Source organism: Bombina bombina, chromosome 11 (genome assembly GCF_027579735.1).
Source record: "Bombina bombina isolate aBomBom1 chromosome 11, aBomBom1.pri, whole genome shotgun sequence".
In the NCBI taxonomy this organism is placed as follows: domain Eukaryota; kingdom Metazoa; phylum Chordata; class Amphibia; order Anura; family Bombinatoridae; genus Bombina; species Bombina bombina.
In genome coordinates this window covers 194,818,268-194,839,184 of record NC_069509.1, presented here as the reverse complement: position 1 = coordinate 194,839,184, position 20,917 = coordinate 194,818,268, and the positions used below count along the sequence as shown (strand labels likewise).

At 41.3% G+C, this 20,917-nt stretch overlaps 1 protein-coding gene across 1 annotated transcript in view; it reads right to left on the bottom strand.

Annotated features, from left to right (window-relative positions):
* Window positions 1–19,293, bottom strand: part of SLC29A4 (solute carrier family 29 member 4) — a 106,739-nt gene extending 87,446 nt beyond the window's left edge. Inside the window, exon 1 of the mRNA XM_053694279.1 lies at window positions 18,603–19,293. Within this exon, the coding sequence (XP_053550254.1) occupies window positions 18,603–19,293 (691 nt within the window). The remainder of the gene's footprint in view (window positions 1–18,602) is intronic.
* Window positions 19,294–20,917: the final 1,624 nt, after the last annotated feature.

Here is a 20,917-nt window from a genome sequence, read left to right as displayed (position 1 = left end):
AGGTAGTTTAGCCAACTTTCTATGAAAAAATTAATGAACAAATCTGAGAAACCTCTAGGTCTCAAAACTAGGTGTTCAAATTCCCCGCCATTAAATTTAGAGATTTGAGATCCTGATGAAAAAGAGTACCTTGAGACAACAGGTCTTGTCTTAGAGGAAGAAGCAATGTAGAGCAAGAGAACATCTGCACTATATCTGCATATCAAATCCTGCGGAGCCAGACTGAAGCAATAACAGTTACTGATGTTGACTTATGTTTGATCCAAGTAATGACTCTTGGAAGAGAAGCAAACAAAGGAAATAGGTATGCTAGATCAATGTCTACTATGTGAGCCTTTGGATCCTTTGACCTGCACAATAGCTTGGAACGTGCAATTTAAAGGGACACTGTACCCAATTTTTTTCTTTTGTAATTCAGAAAGAGCATGCAATTTTAAGCAACTTTCTAATTTACTCCTATTATCAATTTTTCTTCGTTCTCTTGCTATCATTATTTGAGAAAGAAGGCATCTAAGCTTTTTTTTGGTTTCAGTACTCTGGACAGCACTTTTTTTATTGGTGGATGCATTTATCCACCAATCAGCAAGGACAACCCAGGTTGTTCACCAAAAATGGGCCGGCATCTAAACTTACATTCTTGCATTTCAAATAAAGATACCAAGAGAATGAAGAAAATTTGATAAAAGAAGTAAATTAGAAAGTTGCTTAAAATTTCATGCTCAATCTGAATCACAAAAGAAAATTTTTGGGTACAGTGTCCCTTTAAGTGAGAGGTTACCAGACCTATGACCTGTAAGCCCATTTTTATCACTGAGCGATCACAAATGTCCTAATGGAGAGACCATACTTTTAGATGGACTTATAGACTGCTGAGATGATCCACCTCACAGTTGTTCACATCTGGTATGTGAATTGCCAATAAGAAGCAATGATTCCTCTCCGTCTAAGACAGAGTTTTAGACACTTCCTGCATGGCCAGTGAACTGCGGTTATCCCCCCTTGATGACTTATGTAGGTCACCGCTGAGATGTTGTCCAACTGGAAATGGATAAGCTTTTCCACCTGCAATAGAGGCCAGGGCTGAAGAGCGCTAAGATAGCTTGAAGTTCCAGAATGTTAATTGCTAACCTTGCCTGTCGAGGATACCAAACCCCTGACACTCTGGCGTCTGTCAGCATAATAGACCAATACTGATGAAAGAAGGATGTCCCATGGGTTAAAGACAGACTTTGTGTTCTTAAGAAAAAGATTGTCTGACGGAGAAATCCAAAGCAATCTGTTGAGCCAAAATGTAGATAATTATTTAACCACGGTGGTAGCATAGCCAATTAAAATGGGTCTAAAGTGAAGAGGGGCAAAAGAAACTGCGTCTGGAGCAGGTACCAATCGATTCATCATCTCTATACAGTGAGCTATCGATGGAATGTAGCTCTTTGTAGGGAGAGACACACCCTCTGATCGTTAGAATACAAAAGTTCCATCAGGAACTAGATGCTTAAGGATTGAGTCTATTATGATTCAAGTAAATGCTACCCTTATATAGCAGGATATAAAGATCTTTGGGTACATTATAACTCCAACCATTGTCATGAAAGAAGACAGAAGTATGTGAGTATATGCTATAGCTATTACAAGGAAATAAGCTTGCACTAGTATGTCATCTAGATAAAAAGCAACTGAAATGTCCCGATTCTGAACATCGGCAAGATTGTATACCACACAGGGTGGCAAACTGGCAGAGTTTTGCAGATATAAAAACCTCAGAAACTGAAAGTGATCCCTGTGTATAGGGGTGTGCAGGTAAGAATGCTTGAGGTTTATAATAGCCATAAACTGACCCTTTGGATAAAGGGAAAAGAAAATTTATGCTTACCTGATACATTTCTTTCTTTCTTGACACGATGAGTCCACGGATCATCTAATTACTATTGGGATATATCACTCCTGCCCAGCAGGAGGCTGCAAAGAGCACCACAGCAAAGCAGTTAAATATCACCTCCCTTCCCTCCCACCCCAGTCATTCGACCAAAGTAAAGGAGAGAAAAGAAGCAACAAGGTGCAGAGGTGTCTGAAGTTTATAACATACCAACAACCTGTCTTAACAACAGGGCGGGCCGTGGACTCATCGTGTCAAGAAATAAATTAATTTATCATGTAAGCATAAATTTTCTTTTCTTTCTAATGACACGATGAGTCCATGGATCATCTAATTACTATTGGGAATCAATACCCAAGCTAGAGTACACAGATGATAAGGGAGGGACAAGACAGGAAACCTAAACGGAAGGCACCACTGCTTGAAGAACCTCTCTCCCAAAAGCGGCCTCAGTCGAGGCAAAAGTATAAAATTTATAGAATTTTGAAAAAGTGTGAAGAGAGGACCAAGTTGCAGCCTTGCAAATCTGTTCCACAGAAGCTTCATTTTTGAATGCCCATGAGGAAGAAACAGCCCTCGTGGAATGAGCCGTAATTCTCTCTGGAGGATGCTGCCCAGCAGTTTCCTAGGCAAAACGTATGATACTCTTCAGCCAAAAAGAAAGAGAAGTAGCTGTAACTTTCTGTCCCTTACGTTTTCCCGAGAAAACCACAAACAAAGCAGAAGACTGACAAAAATCCTTAGTCAACTGTAAGTAAAATTTTAGAGCATGTACCACGTCTAAATTGTGCAGAAGCCATTCCTTCTGAGAAGGAGGATTAGGACACAATGAAGGAACCACAATCTCCTGATTAATGTTCCGGTCATAAACTACTTTAGGGAAAAACCTTAACTTTGTACGTAAAACTACCTTATCTGAATGAAAAATAAGGTAAGGTGACTCATACTGTAATGCTGAGAGCTCTGACACTCTACGAGCAGATGAAATAGCAACAAGAAACAAAACTTTCCAAGATAACTTAATATCTAAGGAATGCATAGGCTCAAACGAAGCCCCTTGAAAAACCTTAAGAACTAAAATTAAGACTCCAGTGAGGAGTAACTGGTTTGAACACAGGCCTGATCCTGACCAAGGCCTGACAAAAACGATTGCACGTCTGGTACGTCCGCCAGATGTTTATGTAACAAAATAGACAAGGCAAATATTTGACCCTTTAGGGAACTTGGCGATAAACCTTTTTGGAGAAATGACAGAATTCTAGGAATCCTAACTCTACTCTAAGAGTAGCCCTTGGATTCACACCAATATAGATATTTACGCCATATCTTGTGGTAAATTTTTCTAGTCACAGGTTTACGAGCCTGAATCATGGTCTCTATGACCAAATCTGAAAATCCCCGCTTGGATAAAATTAAGCGTTCAATCTCCAAGCAGTCAGCTTCAGAGAAACTAGATTTGGATGAAGGAATGGCCCTTGAAGTAGAAGGTCCTTCCTCAACGGAAGTCTTCAAGGTGGAAGAGATGACATGTCCACCAGGTCTGCATACCAAATCCTGTGAGGCCAAGCCGGTGCAATGAGGATCAACAATGCCCTCTCCTGCTTGATTCGAGCAATGACCCGAGGAAGAAGAGCGAACGGAAGAAATAGGTATGCAAGACTGAAATTCCAAGGTACCGCCAGGGTGTCTATCAGTACTGCCTGAGGGTCCCTTGACCTCGATTCGTACCTTGGAAGCTTGGCATTCTGCCGAAATGCCATGAGATCCAATTCCGGTTCACCCCATTTGAGAATCAGGCTGGAAAACACTTCCGGATGGAGTTCCCACTCCCCAGGGTGAAAGGTCTGTCTGCTCAGGAAGTCCGCCTCACAGTAATTGTGGGTCTCCGCCCACCGAATTATCTTGGCTACCTCTGTCATGGCTAAGGAACTCCGCATTCCTCCCTGATAATTGTTGTAAGCCACTGAAGTTATGTTGTCCGACTGGATTCTGATGAACCGGGCCGAGGCTAACTGGGGTCAGGCCAGAAGAGCATTGAAGATTGCTCTCAGCTCCAGAATGTTTATGGGCAGAACAGACTCTGACTGAGTCCAAGTTCCCTGAGCCTTTAGAGAGCCCCAGACTGCTCCCCATCCTAGAAGGCTGGCGTCTGTTGTCACAATCACCCAGGGGGGTCTGCGAAAGCAGGTTCCCTGGGAGAGATGATCCTGAGACAACCACCAAAGAAGAGAATCCCTTGTCTCCTGCTCCAGCTGTATTCGTGGAGACAAATCCGCATAATCTCCGTTTTATTGATTGAGCATGTTTAACTGCAGAGGTCTGAGGTGGAAACGAGCGAACAGGATGATGTCCATTGCCGCCACCATCAGCCCGATTACCTCCATGCACTGAGCCACTGATAGCCGAGGAGCGGACTGAAGTGCTAGGCAAGAATTGAAAATCTTTGATTTCCTGACTTCTGTCAGAAAAATCTTCATTGGTAGGGAATCTATTATGGTTCCCAAAAAAGTTATCCTTGTATTTGGAACTAAGGAGCTCTTTTCCAAATTTACCTTCCATCTGTGAGATCGCAGGAAAGATAACATTTCCGTGTGGGACCTTGCTTGTTGAAAGGATGGCGCCTGGACCAGGATGTTGTCCAGATAAGGCGCCACTGCAATGCACTGTAATCGGAGCACCGCCAACAGGATCCCAGAAAGGAAGAGCCACGAATTGGTGTTTGTCTAGAAATGCAAACCTTAGAAACTTGTGATGATCCCTGTGAATGGGAACATGCAGGTACGCGTCCTTTAAATCCACCGATGTCATAAATTGACCCTCTTGGACCAAAGGAAGAATGGAACGAATAGTTTCCAGCTTGAAGGACGGTACTCTGAGGAATTTGTTTAGACTCTTGAGGTCTAAAATTGGTCTGATAGTTCCCTCCTTTTTGGGAACCACAAACAGATTGGTATAGAACCCAAGACCCTGTTCCTGCATCGGAACAGGAACTATCACTCCCAGGTCGGAGAGGTTCCGTACACAGTGTAAGAACTCCTCTCTTTTTGTCTGGTTTACAGATAATCTTGAAAGCAGAAACCTGCCTCTGGGAGGAAAATTCTTGAACTCTAGTTTGTATCCCTGGGACACTATGTCCACTGCCCAGGGATCCTAAACATCTTAAACCCAAGCCTGAGCGAAGAAGGAAAGCCTTCCCCCCCACAAGATCCGGACCCGGATCGGGGGCAGGCCTTTCCTGCTGTCTTTAAATCAATAGCAGGCTTTTTGGATTGTTTTCCCTTGTACCAAGACTGATTGGATCTCCAGGAAGGCTTAGACTGTTCTTGCTTGTAAGATGAAGCAGAAGAGTTTTCCTTGAAATTTCGAAAGGAACGGAAATTACTCTGACGTCCCTTTAGTTTGTTTATCTTATCCTGAGGGAGAAGATGACCCTTTCCTCCCGCAATTTCAGAGATTATTTCCATCAAACCCGGTCCAAACAAGGTCTTTCCCTTGTAAGGAATCGCTAAAAGTTTAGATTTAGATGACACATCCGCAGACCAACGCTTTAACCATAAAAGCTCTGCGGGCTAGTACAGCGAAACCTGAAATCTTTGCTCCCAGTTTGATAACTTGTAGGGAAGCATCAGTAATAAAGGAATTACCCAATTTAAGGGCTTTTATCCTATCTTGAATCTTATCAAGGGGAGTGTCTGTACTAATAGCATCAGACAATGCATCAAACCAATATGCCGCCGCATTGGTGATGGTAGTAATGCACACAGCAGGTTGCCATTGTAAACCTTGGTGTACATACATCTTCTTTAGTAACCCCTCTAATTTTTTGTCCATAGGATCTTTAAAGGCACAACTATCCCCTATGGGGATAGTAGTTCTCTTGGTCAGAGTGGAAATAGATCCTTCCACCTTGGGTACTGTTTGCCAAGCCTCCTTGATACAGTCCGCTATGGGAAACATCTTTTTAAATATAGGAGATGGAGAAAAAGGGATACCCGGTCTCTCCCATTCCTTAGCAAAGATCTCAGAAGCTCGGTCCTGTACGGCAAAAACCTCTACCGAGGAAGGTACATCAAAATATTTGTTTAGCTTACTGGATTTTCTTAGGATTAACTACGACCATAGAGTCGCTGTCGTCCAATGTAGCTAAAACCTCCTTGAGTAACAGACGGAGGTGTTCTAGCTTAAACCTGAAAGATACAACTTCAGTATCAGCAAGAGGAAATACACTGTCAGAATCTGACATTTCCCCTTCAGATGCTACCGAAGTATCCTCCTCCTCAGGTTTTTGGGAGGGGGCATTCGAAATAGCAACAACTGCGTCAGAAACCTCGCTTACTGAATGTTTATTTTTCCTCTTACGCTTTCCCTGCAACATGGGAAAAGCAGGCAACGCATCAGAAACGGCAGAAGACATAAGGGAAGCAATGTCTTGCAACGTAACTCAAGGAGGAGTCATAGAGGAAGCCCAGGGCAATGCATGTGTGGGCGGTAAAATTTGGGACGCTTGAGGAGAAAGCTGCGGCATATATTGAACTTTGTCATTAGACTCCTGAACAGCATCCGCCTTAGAAAATGTTGGCTCAGAAAAAAGTTTCTCTCTATAAGTTAAAGTTCTCTCAATTGGCATCAAAACATAAAGAACAATTGACATTTTGCAAAGCCTCTTGGTCCATTTTGACTCACAATGGATCAAGATAGCAAATAAAAAACTCAAGTTTTTAATAAAAATTAACCAAAAAACTTTACTGTCATTTTAAATTTAAAACCGTAACTTTTTTACTTTATTTACTTTTTTAGCTACAGAAAAGTTAAACTAACTAAATAATCCTGCAGAACACCTCTACACCTTAAAAAAAAAGAATATTTGTAAAGTCCGAATTGCCACTATATTAATAAAAAAGACGACAGTGTGCAGTTTAAAACATCGCACTCAGTGCACGGCCAAACAAACCCTCGTATGGGCAACAAGGGATGTAAGGACCCGTATTCGAGAACACATCTCTTATATTGAGAATGACGTCTCATGCTCTGCCTTAGCAGCCCATTTTATCGATAAGCATGATCAGAATTTAAAAACCTTTAGCTGGTCTGCTGTAGAACACATATACAGACCCCATAGAGGAGGTGATAGGCTTTATGTCCTAAAAAAACAGGAAGCCTATTGGATCTATATCTTTAAAACCCTAGTCCCAGAAGGATTTAACTCCGAACATGACGTAATGAATTGTTGGGTATAATATTGATAGGTTACGCATTAGAAAATTTTCAAACACTGCATACAGGTCTAATAATCTGGTACTCTGGTCCCTTCCGTCTATATATTTAAAGGATTGTGAAATCTACTGAAGAAACATATATGCTGCATAATTGTATAAACATATATATATTTTTTCTTTTTATTCCCATGTAATGGCCTCGCATGTATTTATAGGGAACTTAATCTTAAATCCTATGTCTAAATATATATCAGCAAAGTGTATACTACTAGCTAAAGAATTTGTTTCTTTTATATGTATTGGATAAGCTATTAATGTCCAAAACACATAGCAGTATATATTGCACAATTTGTTTAAATATTTGCTGTGACTATATATACCTAACAGCCCCTGTCTATCAATAAATGTCTATATCTACGTTTATGAGGGATTTACCAGGGCTAAAGCCACCCCCACTAAAAAATGATTGGAGAAGACATGGGAGTAAACCTGTAACAGGTGTTAAACCCCAGGTATGAGAAGTTCTGTTATGGTCTATGATTAAGGCGGTCATGATCTGCCGAAACGCGTAAGTCCGAACCTCTCTATAGCTCCCAAGGATCTGTGTGTGTCTCCGAATTCTAATTGTGGAAAGCTTGTTTTTACTTTCTATTTGTCCAATAAAAAATTATTTTAAGTGGATTGGGACCGTTCTTTTTTATTGTTACCTCTACACCTTAGCAGACTTGCTGAGGTGCCTACCTGCCCTGCTAATACCGGCTCTCACTGTTAGAAACCGTCTCTTCCAGCAACAGATCCGGAACTCGGTAGGAGTAATTAAAGACCGGTCTCCGGTCCTAGAAACGCATGCCTCTCTTGAAACGCATGCCTCTCTTGAAAAGCATGCGTCACTGAAAATGAAACTGTATTCTCCTTCCCTCCGGACTATGAAGTGAGGGAGAAGTGGCACACAACTCAATTGCCGCCTCCCATAGCTCCGCCCCTCGTGGGCGTCTTAAAGAAAGTAATCTCACAGGCCGCATATTGTTTGCAAAAATAACACCACCGGGAGTCGAGAAACCACCTAAACCCCAGAGCCAACTAACTAAGCCCCAGTGCCTGCATCCAGCTGTCTGCATATTGTCTCCTTTATAGGAGAATTGATGCCGTTATAATAAAGAGCCCAAAATCTTTCTGAGACCTTTATGTATTGTCCCATTGTTGATAAATAAAGTGTCTTTTCCTTTCATTACCCCAGAAAAAAATCAAAGTCAGCACCTCAATCTGCCAGACAGCAAGGCAGCTCACCAGGTTTCAGAGGTCCTCTCCCTCACATGGGCCTGTGGAAAAAAGGATAAAGACTGAGTAATTTTACTCAGGCTTCCAGAGTTAGGGCAGCATCAGTATATGTGAGGCGCAGTGAGAATTATGTCCCACAAGTTCTCTAAAGCCACCACTGCACTACTGAAGAGACTGATGTGGACTACGGCTACACCCTAGGACAAAGTATCTTGCTTGAAGAATCTTTTTCTAACACCTAACTTTACCACTTTCTTGCTCTAACATAGGCAAAGAGAATGACTGGGGTGGGAGGGAAGGGAGGTGATATTTAACAGCTTTGCTGTGGTGATCTTTGCCGCCTCCTGCTGGGCAGGAGTGATATATCCCAATAGTAATTAGATGATCCGTGGACTCATCGCGTCATTAGAAAGAAAGAAACGTAAGGGATGATCCTATTATACAAGTTGGAATCCTGACCAATATGTTTAGGGATGTTAAATCCAGGACAGGACTAGAAATCACCGTGGGAAATGAACTGATCGGGGTAAAAACTCTTGACCCTGAGGTTACACAGGTACTGGGATTAATTATTCCACTACCCTCCAAATCCTTATATAAATGTTGCCGCCTCTTAAAAGATCATAGTCAACATTCAGATAGAACCACTGGTCAATCGGGTACTCTGCTTCAAAGAGAACAGAAAGAAAATTTATGCATAGCTGATAAATGTATTTCTTTTTTGACACGATGAGTCCACGGATCATCTTAATTACTAATTGGATATTCACCTCCTGGTCAGCAGGAGGCAAAGAGCACCACAGAAGAGCTGTTAAATAGCTCCTCTCTTCCCTCCCACTCCAGTCATTCGACCGAAGTTAGGAAGAGAAAAGCCAGATTACATAACCCACAACCTGTCTAAAAGAACAGGGCGGGCCGTGGACTCATCGTGTCAAAAAAGAAATACATTTATCAGGTAAGCATAAATTTTCTTTTCTTTTTTAAGACACGATGAGTCCACGGATCATCTGAATTACTAATGGGATTCAATACCCAAGCTAGAGTAAACAAATGATACGGGAGGGATAAGACAGGGAACCTAAACGGAAGGCACCACTGCTTGAAGAACCTTTCTTGCAAAATCGGCCTCAGCCGAGGCAAAAGTGTCAAAATTGTAGAACCTTGAAAAAGTGTGAAGAGAGGACCAAGTTGCAGCCTTGCAAATCTGTTCCACAGAAGCTTCATTTTTGAACGCCCATGAGGAAGCAACAGCCCTCGTGGAATAAGCCGGAACTCTCTCTGAAAGCTGCTACCCAGCAGTCTCATAAATAAAACGTATGATACTCTTCAGCCAAAAAGAAAGAGAAGTAGCCTTAGCTTTCTGTCCCTTGCGTTTTCCTGAAAAATCACAAACAAAGAAGAAGACTGACGACAGTCCTTTGTCACCTGCAGGTCAAACTTTAATGCACGGACCACATCCAAATTGTGCAGAAGTCTTCCCTTCTGAGAAGAAGGATAAGGACACAAGAAAAGAACAGCAATCACCTGATTAATGTTCCGATCAGAAACAACCTTAGGAAGAAATCCTAATTTAGTACGTAAAAACTACCTTATCTGAATGTTGAAACTAAGATAAGGAGACTCATACTGTAATGCCAAAAACTCTGACACTCTCTGAGCAGAAGAAATAGCAACAAGAAATAAAACTTTCCAAGATAACAACTTAATATCTAAGGAATGCATAGGCTCAAACGGAGCCCCTTGAAGAACTCTGAGTACTAAATTCAGACTCCATGGAGGAGTAACTGAAAAGAACACAGGCCTGATTCTGACCAAGACCTGACAAAATGACTGTACATCTGGGAGATCTAAATACAGAAAATGGTTTTAGCCTATATGACCTCTTATTTTGAGAAACCACACCAAGGGTCAAATATCAAATTAGCGTAACTATAATATGCATGCCTGTGGATATGGTTTCATATAATTTCACAATCCATATACCATTTGCTCCTCTCTCCGCCAATACAGGTCAGACATCCAACAACAGTCCGTTCAAATAGGACAGATTAACAAGAAACACCGAAAGTTACAATAGACTCCCAGTAATACGCTACTTCAGGCGGGACCAGCCGGCTTTTAGGGATTCCCCCAACGCTGCCTCAGCGTAGCCACTTGGCAGGTACACTCACCACAATCCGGCCGCACGCCATCTCGCTACACCACGAGGAAAGGAGGAAGAAGTGACGTTACAGATGACGAACCCTGTTTTTCCGTAGTCCAATGTTGATATGGGCCAATGGGAGAGGTGGTGTGTCGAAGAACCGCTCAAAATGTCAGTCCGTATAGCTGTAATAACCAGACCTTAGGACGCAACTTATAGCAGTGCAATTAAACAACGATCTGTCCAACTGGTGATATGAAAGTTGAAGCAAGAGGTTCGGACAGTTCGTATAAAATCAGCATACTTTATTTCAAATTTCTTAAAAATTCATGGAACAAGCAAAATTCAGGCAGAGTAGGCATAACACCTAGACAGGCTTACGTGTTTCGGCGTTTGCCGTAATCATAGCCATAGGTGTTGGGTCTCCTCCCCCATCTTTTAAAGCACACATTAAAAGTTGATTGGTTCACAAATGTTCAATTAATAACAAAGTACGCCTACTCTGTGTTTAAATAACTCAAAACACATGATACACTTATATAAATGGCAAAAATATGAAGACCTATAAAAAGAAAACATAAGGTTAATAAAACATAATTGCGAAATTGAGGAAAGGAAGAAACTACAAGTACCCATCCTAGTAAGTTTAGTTAGTATCCTAAAAATAAATATAAAGCTCTTGATAGGATATTCTATAACCAAACGGTACTTCACTCTTGTCTACAGTTAATACAAGGATGCACATTCTTAATAGATATATATACAAAGTATCAAAAGATTCTTACTATCAAAAAGATATATATACATAATTCATATGGAATACAAACAATGTTCATAAAAACATAATTTATGCTTACCTGATAAATTTATTTCTCTTGTAGTGTATTCAGTCCACGGGTCATCCATTACTTATGGGATATAGTCCCTTCCCAACAGGAAGTTGCAAGAGGATCACCCAAGCAGAGCTGCTATATAGCTCCTCCCCTCACATGTCATATCCAGTCATTCGACCGAAACAAGACAAGAAAGGAGAAACCATAGGGTGCAGTGGTGACTGGAGTTTTAATTAAAATTTAGATCTGCCTCAAAAAAGACAGGGCGGGCCGTGGACTGAATACACTACAAGAGAAATACATTTATCAGGTAAGCATAAATTATGTTTTCTCTTGTTAAGTGTATTCAGTCCACGGGTCATCCATTACTTATGGGATACCAATACCAAAGCTAAAGTACACAGATGATGGGAGGGACAAGGCAGGAACTTTAAACGGAAGGAACCACTGCCTGTAGAACCTTTCTCCCAAAAACAGCCTCCGAAGAAGCAAAAGTGTCAAATTTGTAAAATTTTGAAAAGGTATGAAGCGAAGACCAAGTCGCAGCCTTGCAAATCTGTTCAACAGAGGCCTCATTCTTAAAGGCCCAGGTGGAAGCCACAGCTCTAGTGGAATGAGCTGTAATTCTTTCAGGAGGCTGCTGTCCAGCAGTCTCATAGGCTAAACGTATTATGCTACGAAGCCAAAAGGAGAGAGAGGTAGCCAAAGCTTTTTGACCTCTCCTCTGACCAGAATAAACGACAAACAGGGAAGACGTTTGACGAAAATCTTTAGTTGCCTGTAAATAGAACTTCAGGGCACAGACTACGTCCAGATTATGCAAAAGTCGTTCCTTCTTTGAAGAAGGGTTAGGACATAATGATGGAACAACAATCTCTTGATTGATATTCCTGTTAGAAACTACCTTAGGTAAGAACCCAGGTTTAGTACGCAGAACTACCTTGTCTGAATGAAAAATCAGATAAGGAGAATCACAATGTAAGGCAGATAACTCTGAGACTCTTCGAGCCGAGGAAATAGCCATCAAAAACAGAACTTTCCAAGATAACAGCTTGATATCAATGGAATGAAGGGGTTCAAATGGAACACCTTGAAGAACGTTAAGAACTAAGTTTAAGCTCCACGGCGGAGCAACAGTCTTAAACACAGGCTTAATCCTAGCCAAAGCCTGACAAAAAGCCTGGACGTCTGGAACTTCTGCCAGACGTTTGTGTAAAAGGATAGATAGAGCAGAAATCTGTCCCTTTAACGAACTAGCAGATAAGCCCTTTTCTAAACCCTCTTGTAGAAAAGACAATATCCTAGGAATCCTAACTTTACTCCATGAGTAACTCTTGGATTCGCACCAATATAAATATTTACGCCATATCTTATGGTAAATCTTTCTGGTAACAGGTTTCCGAGCCTGTATTAAGGTATCAATAACCGACTTCGAGAAGCTACGCTTTGATAGGATCAAGCGTTCAATCTCCATGCAGTCAGCCTCAGAGAAATTAGATTTGGATGGTTGAAAGGACCCTGTATTAGAAGGTCCTGCCTCAGAGGCAGAGACCATGGTGGACAGGACGACATGTCCACTAGGTCTGCATACCAGGTCCTGCGTGGCCACGCAGGCGCTATCAGGATCACCGATGCTCTCTCCTGTTTGATCTTGGCAATCAGTCGAGGAAGTAGCGGAAATGGTGGAAACACATAAGCCATGTTGAAAACCCAAGGGGCTGCTAGAGCATCTATCAGCACCGCTCCTGGGTCCCTGGACCTGGATCCGTAACAAGGAAGCTTGGCGTTCTGGCGAGACGCCATGAGATCCAGTTCTGGTTTGCCCCAACGATGAATCAGTTGAGCAAAGACCTCCAGATGAAGTTCCCACTCCCCCGGATGAAAAGTCTGGCGACTTAGAAAATCCGCCTCCCAGTTCTCCACGCCTGGGATGTAAATCGCTGACAGGTGGCAAGAGTGAGACTCTGCCCAGCGAATTATCTTGGAGACTTCTAACATCGCTAGGGAACTCCTGGTTCCCCCTTGATGGTTGATGTAAGCCACAGTCGTGATATTGTCCGACTGAAATCTGATGAACCTCAGTGTTGCTAACTGAGGCCAAGCTAGAAGAGCATTGAATATTGCTCTTAACTCCAGAATATTTATTGGGAGGAGTTTCTCCTCCTGAGTACACAATCCCTGAGCCTTCAGGGAGTTCCAGACTGCGCCCCAACCTAGAAGGCTGGCATCTGTTGTTAAAATCGTCCAATCTGGCCTGCGAAAGGTCATCCCTTTGGACAAATGGACCCGAGAAAGCCACCAGAGAAGAGAATCTCTGGTCTCTTGATCCAGATTTAGTCGAGGGGACAAATCTGAGTAATCCCCATTCCACTGACTTAGCATGCATAATTGCAGCGGTCTGAGATGTAGGCGCGCAAATGGAACTATGTCAATTGCCGCTACCATTAAGCTGATTACTTCCATGCACTGAGCTACTGACGGGTGTGGAATGGAATGAAGGACACGGCAAGCATTTAGCAGTTTTGATAACCTGGACTCCGTCAGGTAAATTTTCATCTCTATAGAATCTATAAGAGTCCCTAGGAAGGGAACCCTTGTGAGTGGTAATAGAGAACTCTTTTCCACGTTCACCTTCCACCCATGCGACCTCAGAAATGCCAGAACTATCTCTGTGTGAGACTTGGCAATTTGAAAACTTGACGCTTGTATCAGAATGTCGTCTAGGTATGGAGCCACCGCTATGCCTCGCGGTCTTAGCACCGCCAGAAGTGAGCCCAGAACCTTTGTAAAGATTCTCGGGGCCGTAGCTAACCCGAAGGGAAGAGCTACAAACTGGTAATGCCTGTCTAGAAAGGCAAATCTTAGGTACCGATAATGATCTTTGTGAATCGGTATGTGAGGGTAGGCATCCTTTAAGTCCACTGTGGTCATATACTGACCCTCTTGGATCATGGGTAGGATGGTTCGAATAGTTTCCATTTTGAATGATGGAACTCTTAGGAATTTGTTTAAGATTTTTAGGTCCAAGATTGGTCTGAAGGTTCCCTCTTTCTTGGGAACCACAAACAGATTTGAGTAAAATCCTTGCCCTTATTCCGTCCGCGGAACTGGGTGGATCACCCCCATTACTAGGAGGTCTTGTACACAGTGAAGAAAAGCCTCTATCTTTATTTGGTTTGCTGATAACCTTGAAAGATGAAATCTCCCTTGTGGAGGAGAAGCTTTGAAGTCCAGAAGGTATCCCTGAGATATAATCTCCAACGCCCAGGGATCCTGGACATCTCTTGCCCAAGCCTGGGCGAAGAGAGAAAGTCTGCCCCCCACTAGATCCATTTCCGGATAGGGGGCCCTCTCTTCATGCTGTCTTAGGGGCAGTAGTAGGCTTTCTGGCCTGCTTGCCCTTGTTCCAGGACTGGTTAGTTTTCCAGCCCTGTTTGTAACGAGCAACAGTTCCTTCCTGTTTTGGGGCGGAGGAAGTTGATGCTGCTCCTGCCTTGAAGTTTCGAAAGGCACGAAAATTAGACTGTTTGGCCTTTGATTTGGCCCTGTCCTGAGGAAGAGTATGACCCTTACCTCCAGTAATGTCAGCAATAATTTCTTTCAATCCGGGCCCGAATAAGGTCTGCCCTTTGAAAGGAATATTAAGTAATTTGGATTTAGAAGTCACGTCAGCTGACCAAGATTTAAGCCATAGCGCTCTACGCGCCTGGATGGCGAATCCGGAGTTCTTAGCCGTTAGTTTGGTTAAATGTACAACGGCATCAGAAATAAATGCTTTAGATAGCTTAAGTGCTTTAAGCTTGTCCATAATCTCATCCAATGGAGCTGTGCGAATGGCCTGTTCCAGAGACTCAAACCAGAATGCCGCAGCAGCAGTAACAGGCCCAATGCATGCAAGGGGCTGTAAGATAAAACCTTGTTGAACAAACATTTTCTTAAGGTAACCTTCTAATTTTTTATCCATTGGATCCGAAAAAGCACAACTATCCTCCACCGGGATAGTGGTACGCTTAGCTAAAGTAGAAACTGCTCCCTCCACCTTAGGGACTGTCTGCCATAAGTCTCGTGTGGTGGCGTCTATTGGAAACATTTTTCTAAATATAGGAGGAGGGGAAAAGGGCACACCGGGTCTTATCCCACTCCTTGCCAATAATCTCTGTAAGCCTTTTAGGTATAGGAAAAACGTCAGTACACACCGGCACCGCATAGTATCTATCCAGCCTACATAATTTATCTGGAATTGCAACTGTATTACAGTCATTCAGAGCCGCTAAAACCTCCCCTAGTAATACACGGAGGATCTCAAGCTTAAATTTAAAATTAGAGATCTCTGAATCCGGTCTCCCTGGATCAGATCCGTCACCCACAGAATGAAGCTCTCCGTCCTCATGTTCTGCAAATTGTGACGCAGTATCGGACATGGCTCTCACATCATCAGCGCGCTCTGTCCTTATACCAGAGCTATCGCGCTTGCCTCTTAATTCTGGCAGTTTAGATAATACTTCTGTCATAACATTAGCCATGTCTTGTAAAGTGATTTGTATGGGCCTCTCTGATGTATTTGGCGCCACAATATCACGCGCCTCCTGGGCGGGAGGCGAAGGTACTGACACGTGAGGGGAGTTAGTCGGCATAACTTCCCCCTCGTTGTCTGGTGATAATTCCTTTACAGATAAAGACTGACCTTTATTATTTAAAGTGAAATCAATGCATTTAGTACACATCTTTCTATGGGGTTCCACATTGGCCTTCAAACATAGTGAACAAACAGATTCATCTGTGTCAGACATGTTTAAACAGACTAGCAATGAGACTAGCAAGCTTGGAAAATACTTTCAAATAAATTTACAAGCAATATAAAAAACGCTACTGCGCCTTTAAGAAGCACAAAAAACTGTCACAGTTGAAATAACAATGAACCAAATCAGTTATAGCAACCAAATTTTCACAGTAAATGTATTAATTTAGCAGAGCATTGCACCCACTAGCAAATGGATGATTAACCCCTTAATACCCAAAACGGATAATCAGTATAAGAATTAACGTTTTTAACACAGTCAAACACACTGTCACAGGTCTGCTGTGACTGATTACCTCCCTCAAAATGATTTTTGAAATCCCCTGAGCTCTCTAGAGACGTCCTGGATCATGAAGGAAGAAGCAGGAAGACTGTGACTGAATTTTTACTGCGCAAAAAAGCGCTAAAATAGGCCCCTCCCACTCATATTACAACAGTGGAAAAGCCTCAGTTAACTGTTTCTATGCAGAAATATACGACAGCCATGTGGAAAAAATCATGCCCCAATAAGTTTTATCACCAATGTACCTCACAAAAAACGATTAACATGCCAGTAAACGTTTTAAAAACATCAATTTTAAAGGTTATGTATTGTTATAGATAAGCCTGCTACCAGTCGCTTCTACTGCAGTTAAGGCTCATACATTACTTCAGTATTAACAGCATTTTCTTAGTCAAATTCCATTCCTTAGAAAATCACTTTACTGCACATACATTCATCAGCCTGATACCAGTCGCTACTACTGCATTTAAGGCTGTACTTACATTACATCGGTATCAGCAGTATTTTCTTAGTCAATTCCATTCCTTAGAAAAATATTTTACTGCACATACCTTATTTGCAGGAAAACCCCACATGCTATTCCCTTTCTGAAGTTACCCTACTCCTCAGAATGTGCGAGAACAGCCAGTGGATCTTAGTTACTTCTGCTAAGATCATAGAAAAACGCAGGCAGATTCTTCTTCTAAATACTGCCTGAGAGAAAAAACAGCACACTCCGGTGCCATTTAAAAATAACAAACTTTTGATTGAAGAAATAATTAAATATAAAAAACTCCACACTCCTCTCACAACCTTCCTATGTTGAGGGTTGCAAGAGAATGACTGGATATGACATGTGAGGGGAGGAGCTATATAGCAGCTCTGCTTGGGTGATCCTCTTGCAACTTCCTGTTGGGAAGGGAATATATCCCATAAGTAATGGATGACCCGTGGACTGAATACACTTAACAAGAGAAATAGATACAAAGTAAAACAAAGCGAAACAAATGCTTTGCCAGCAAAAAAGGTAGCATTATCAATAGAAATAACAGATTCATCAAGTGAATATAAACCTAAATACATATCATATGATTGAATTAGATATACATTATTCTCTATACCTTCTTTACAAAATGTTTATGTTAGTCCCTTAGTATACTATTCCTAACACTATAAAAACCTAAAAGAACAATATTGTTTCCCTAACACAGAGTTAAGAAAAAAGCACAGTCACCGTGTCTTAGAATGTAAACTATTGGAGGATGCTAGACTGCATTCATAGCAAAGAAATGAACCCTATAAACTCTTCAATAACATTGCTTATGCTAGTTCTACCAAATAGCTTTTCGCTTGATAATAATGGTACTGAAATGTAATTCAATAAGTACCAAGGATATACCATCTAAAGTCGCTAATATGAAGATATATGCTAAACAAAGAGGTATTGTCTATAGAGGGAAATTCTAATATAGCAAAATTTTCAGTTATCTCGCTCCCCCACCCCATATGTATTACATGTAATATGGATGATATTGTACAAGATAATGTTTAAGTAACAAGAACTTAAATACATAGACAAATAAATAAATATTTGAATATATATCTGAATAGATATTTGAGGCTACGAGAGATGTACTGGACTCAAGATTAGAAGATCAAAAAATAAAAAAAATAATTAATAAAAAAGAAAGAAAAAGAAAGAAAGTATAAATAATAGCGTGATGGAACACAATACTCCAAAAATGATGATTTCATTCCCAAAAGTTAATAAGGTCATATTTGGAATTTAGACCCTTGGGAATTTGCGTTCTCAATCTAAAAATCCAGTACATCTCCCGTTTTGCCAATATCCGTTCCTGGTCTCCACCTCTTTTTGGTGGTCTTACTTTTTCTATGACACACCACCTTAAAGAATCAATCGTTTTGTCATGTCTAGTGGCAAAATGCTGCACTAATGGCATGGCAGCTTTACCTTGTGTAAGTGCTCTCTAATCCTGGAGTTGGCATCTCTCCCTGTAAGCCCTACATATTGGATGTGGCATAGGGTGCACTCTAACAGATATACTACACACTCAGCCGTGCAATTTAAACATGATTGAATATCAAATGTTTCTCCAGTCACACAAGACTTGAAGTTGGTAGTAATTGAAACAAATTCACAAGGCCTACACTTTCTGTGCCCACATGTAAACATACCCGGATGTTTTAACCATGAGCTGGTGGAACTCCCTATCTGTTTGAGTTGTGTAGGTGCTAACCTTGACCCTAGAGTGTGACTCTTGCGGTAAGAGCATCTCAAACCTTTCTTGACTACCTCCTGCAACCCATCATTCGCTGACAAAAGGGCAAAATGCTTTTTGAAGATAGCACAAATTTTTGTATATTGAGAGCTGTAACCTGTTACGAAGTATACTCCTTGTGTTTGTGAAGGGTTATCTCGTGATTCATTTTCTGTAATTAAAGTGTGCCTATCAACGTCATTTACCTCTTTTCTTGCCCTTCCAATATCTCTCTTGGAGTACTTCCTTTCTTGTAACCTCCTCTCCAAGTCATCAGCAGCCATTGAGTAGTCTGAAGGATTACTACAATTACGTTTCAATCTCGCGAACTGACCCTTAGTCACTGCATATCTAACATGCTCTGGGTGGCTGCTGTTGGCATGGAGAAGTGTATTACCTGAGATTGGCTTGCGGTACACACTGGAGTCAATGGTACCATCTTCATTACCTTTTAAGGTCACATTCAAGAAATTTATGGATTTAGAATTGTACTCAAATGTGAACCGCAAAACCATATCATTGTTGTTGAGATAACCTACAAAATCAACAATTAAATGTTCTGGACCACACCAAATCAGCAACAAATCATCAATAAAGTGCTTGTACATCCTAATAAAGTGCCTGAAGGGATTTCCCTCTCCAAAGATGTGTGCCCTCTCCCACCATCCTAGATATAAATTCGCATACGATGGGGCAAATTTTGCACCCATGTTCGTACCACATCTTTGGAGAAAGAAATCCCCCTCAAATCGAAAAAAGTTATGTGTCAAAAGAAACTTGGCTATCCTAACAATAAATTCTTGAAACGCCTGGGCATAGTTTGTAAAATGAAATAGAAAGAATTCCAATGCGTTCAAGCCACTGTTGTGAGGTATCGAGAAATATAAGGACACTGCATCTATCGTGAGCCAAAAATCCTCATCATCCCATTTGATATCTTGTATGTTGTTCCGTATGTGTTTGGTATCCCATATATAAGAATGTAATGAAACAACAAGGGGCTGTAGAAGGGCATCAAGCCACTCAGAGGTGTGTTCCAGGAGTGAGTCAATGCCACTGATTATAGGTCTGCCTTGAACATTTATCAAGGACTTATGAACCTTAGGTAGATGATGGAACCAAGGGGTTTTAGGAAAATCAACTGTTAAATAATCCATTGTTTGTGGATCCAAAAAAAAACCTTGCATCCCATCATCTAAAAGATCCATCAACTCACTTCTGAACACACCAGTAGGATCACCTGAAAGTTTGACATAGTCGTGTGTATTATTTAATTGCCTATTGGCCTCAGAAATGTACATCAACCTGTCCATAACCACAACTGATTCGCACTTATCAGCTGGACGAATTACCAGTGCACTATTCTGTTCCAGTGACACCAGGGCTTCTCTCTGTAACCTAGTGAGATTGAATTTCTTTTTAGTTCTGTCATGCTTTACAATATCCCCCAAGGCTACTAAATCAGTCTCTACTCTTGCATGAAAAGTTTCTATTACAGAACCTCTTGATTGTACTGGATAAAAAGTAGATTTACTTTTGAACTTAGGTCCAATACTAACACACTCAGAATTAGTCCTAGCCTCCTACTCCAACATCTGTAAAGAGACTGTCACAGGACTCAGAAAAGTCAAGTGTGGAATTTGATGTTACTGGTACACTAGTCTGTATATTAGGACAATTCTGTGAAGTATTAGAACATTTCAAACAAATATCAAACAAATTTGATATTTGACCCTTGGTGGTGTTTCTCAAAATAAGAGGTCATATAAGCTAAAACCCCATTTCCTGTATTTACTTTGTCTATTTGGGTACTACTGGTGGTACCAGGGGTTTGCCTATTCTATTACAGTGCAATATGGAAGGAACACAGCATGTATCTCAACAGTTTTTTTCATTAAGACCAGACACAGCACGCTACAATAATAACACTGACTGTGACCTTATATTTTCTGCAGATAAAGGTGCTCTTACTTTGGGGACACTTTTTGATCAAATGGAGATCTTATTGTTAAAAGAACTCAAAGAAGAATGGGATGTATGGACATTCGAAAGTTATATTAAGGCTGGTATGATACCAAGGGGACTAAGGGTATACAAGTTCCCTACATTCAAAGTTGATATAAATGACAAGGACTTTATCAGTACTTGGAATCATATTTTATCAGAATGTTCTTCTTGCTTGATGCTTATGTTGGTCAAATACAGGTCACAGGATTTAAGTAAAATTAGGAA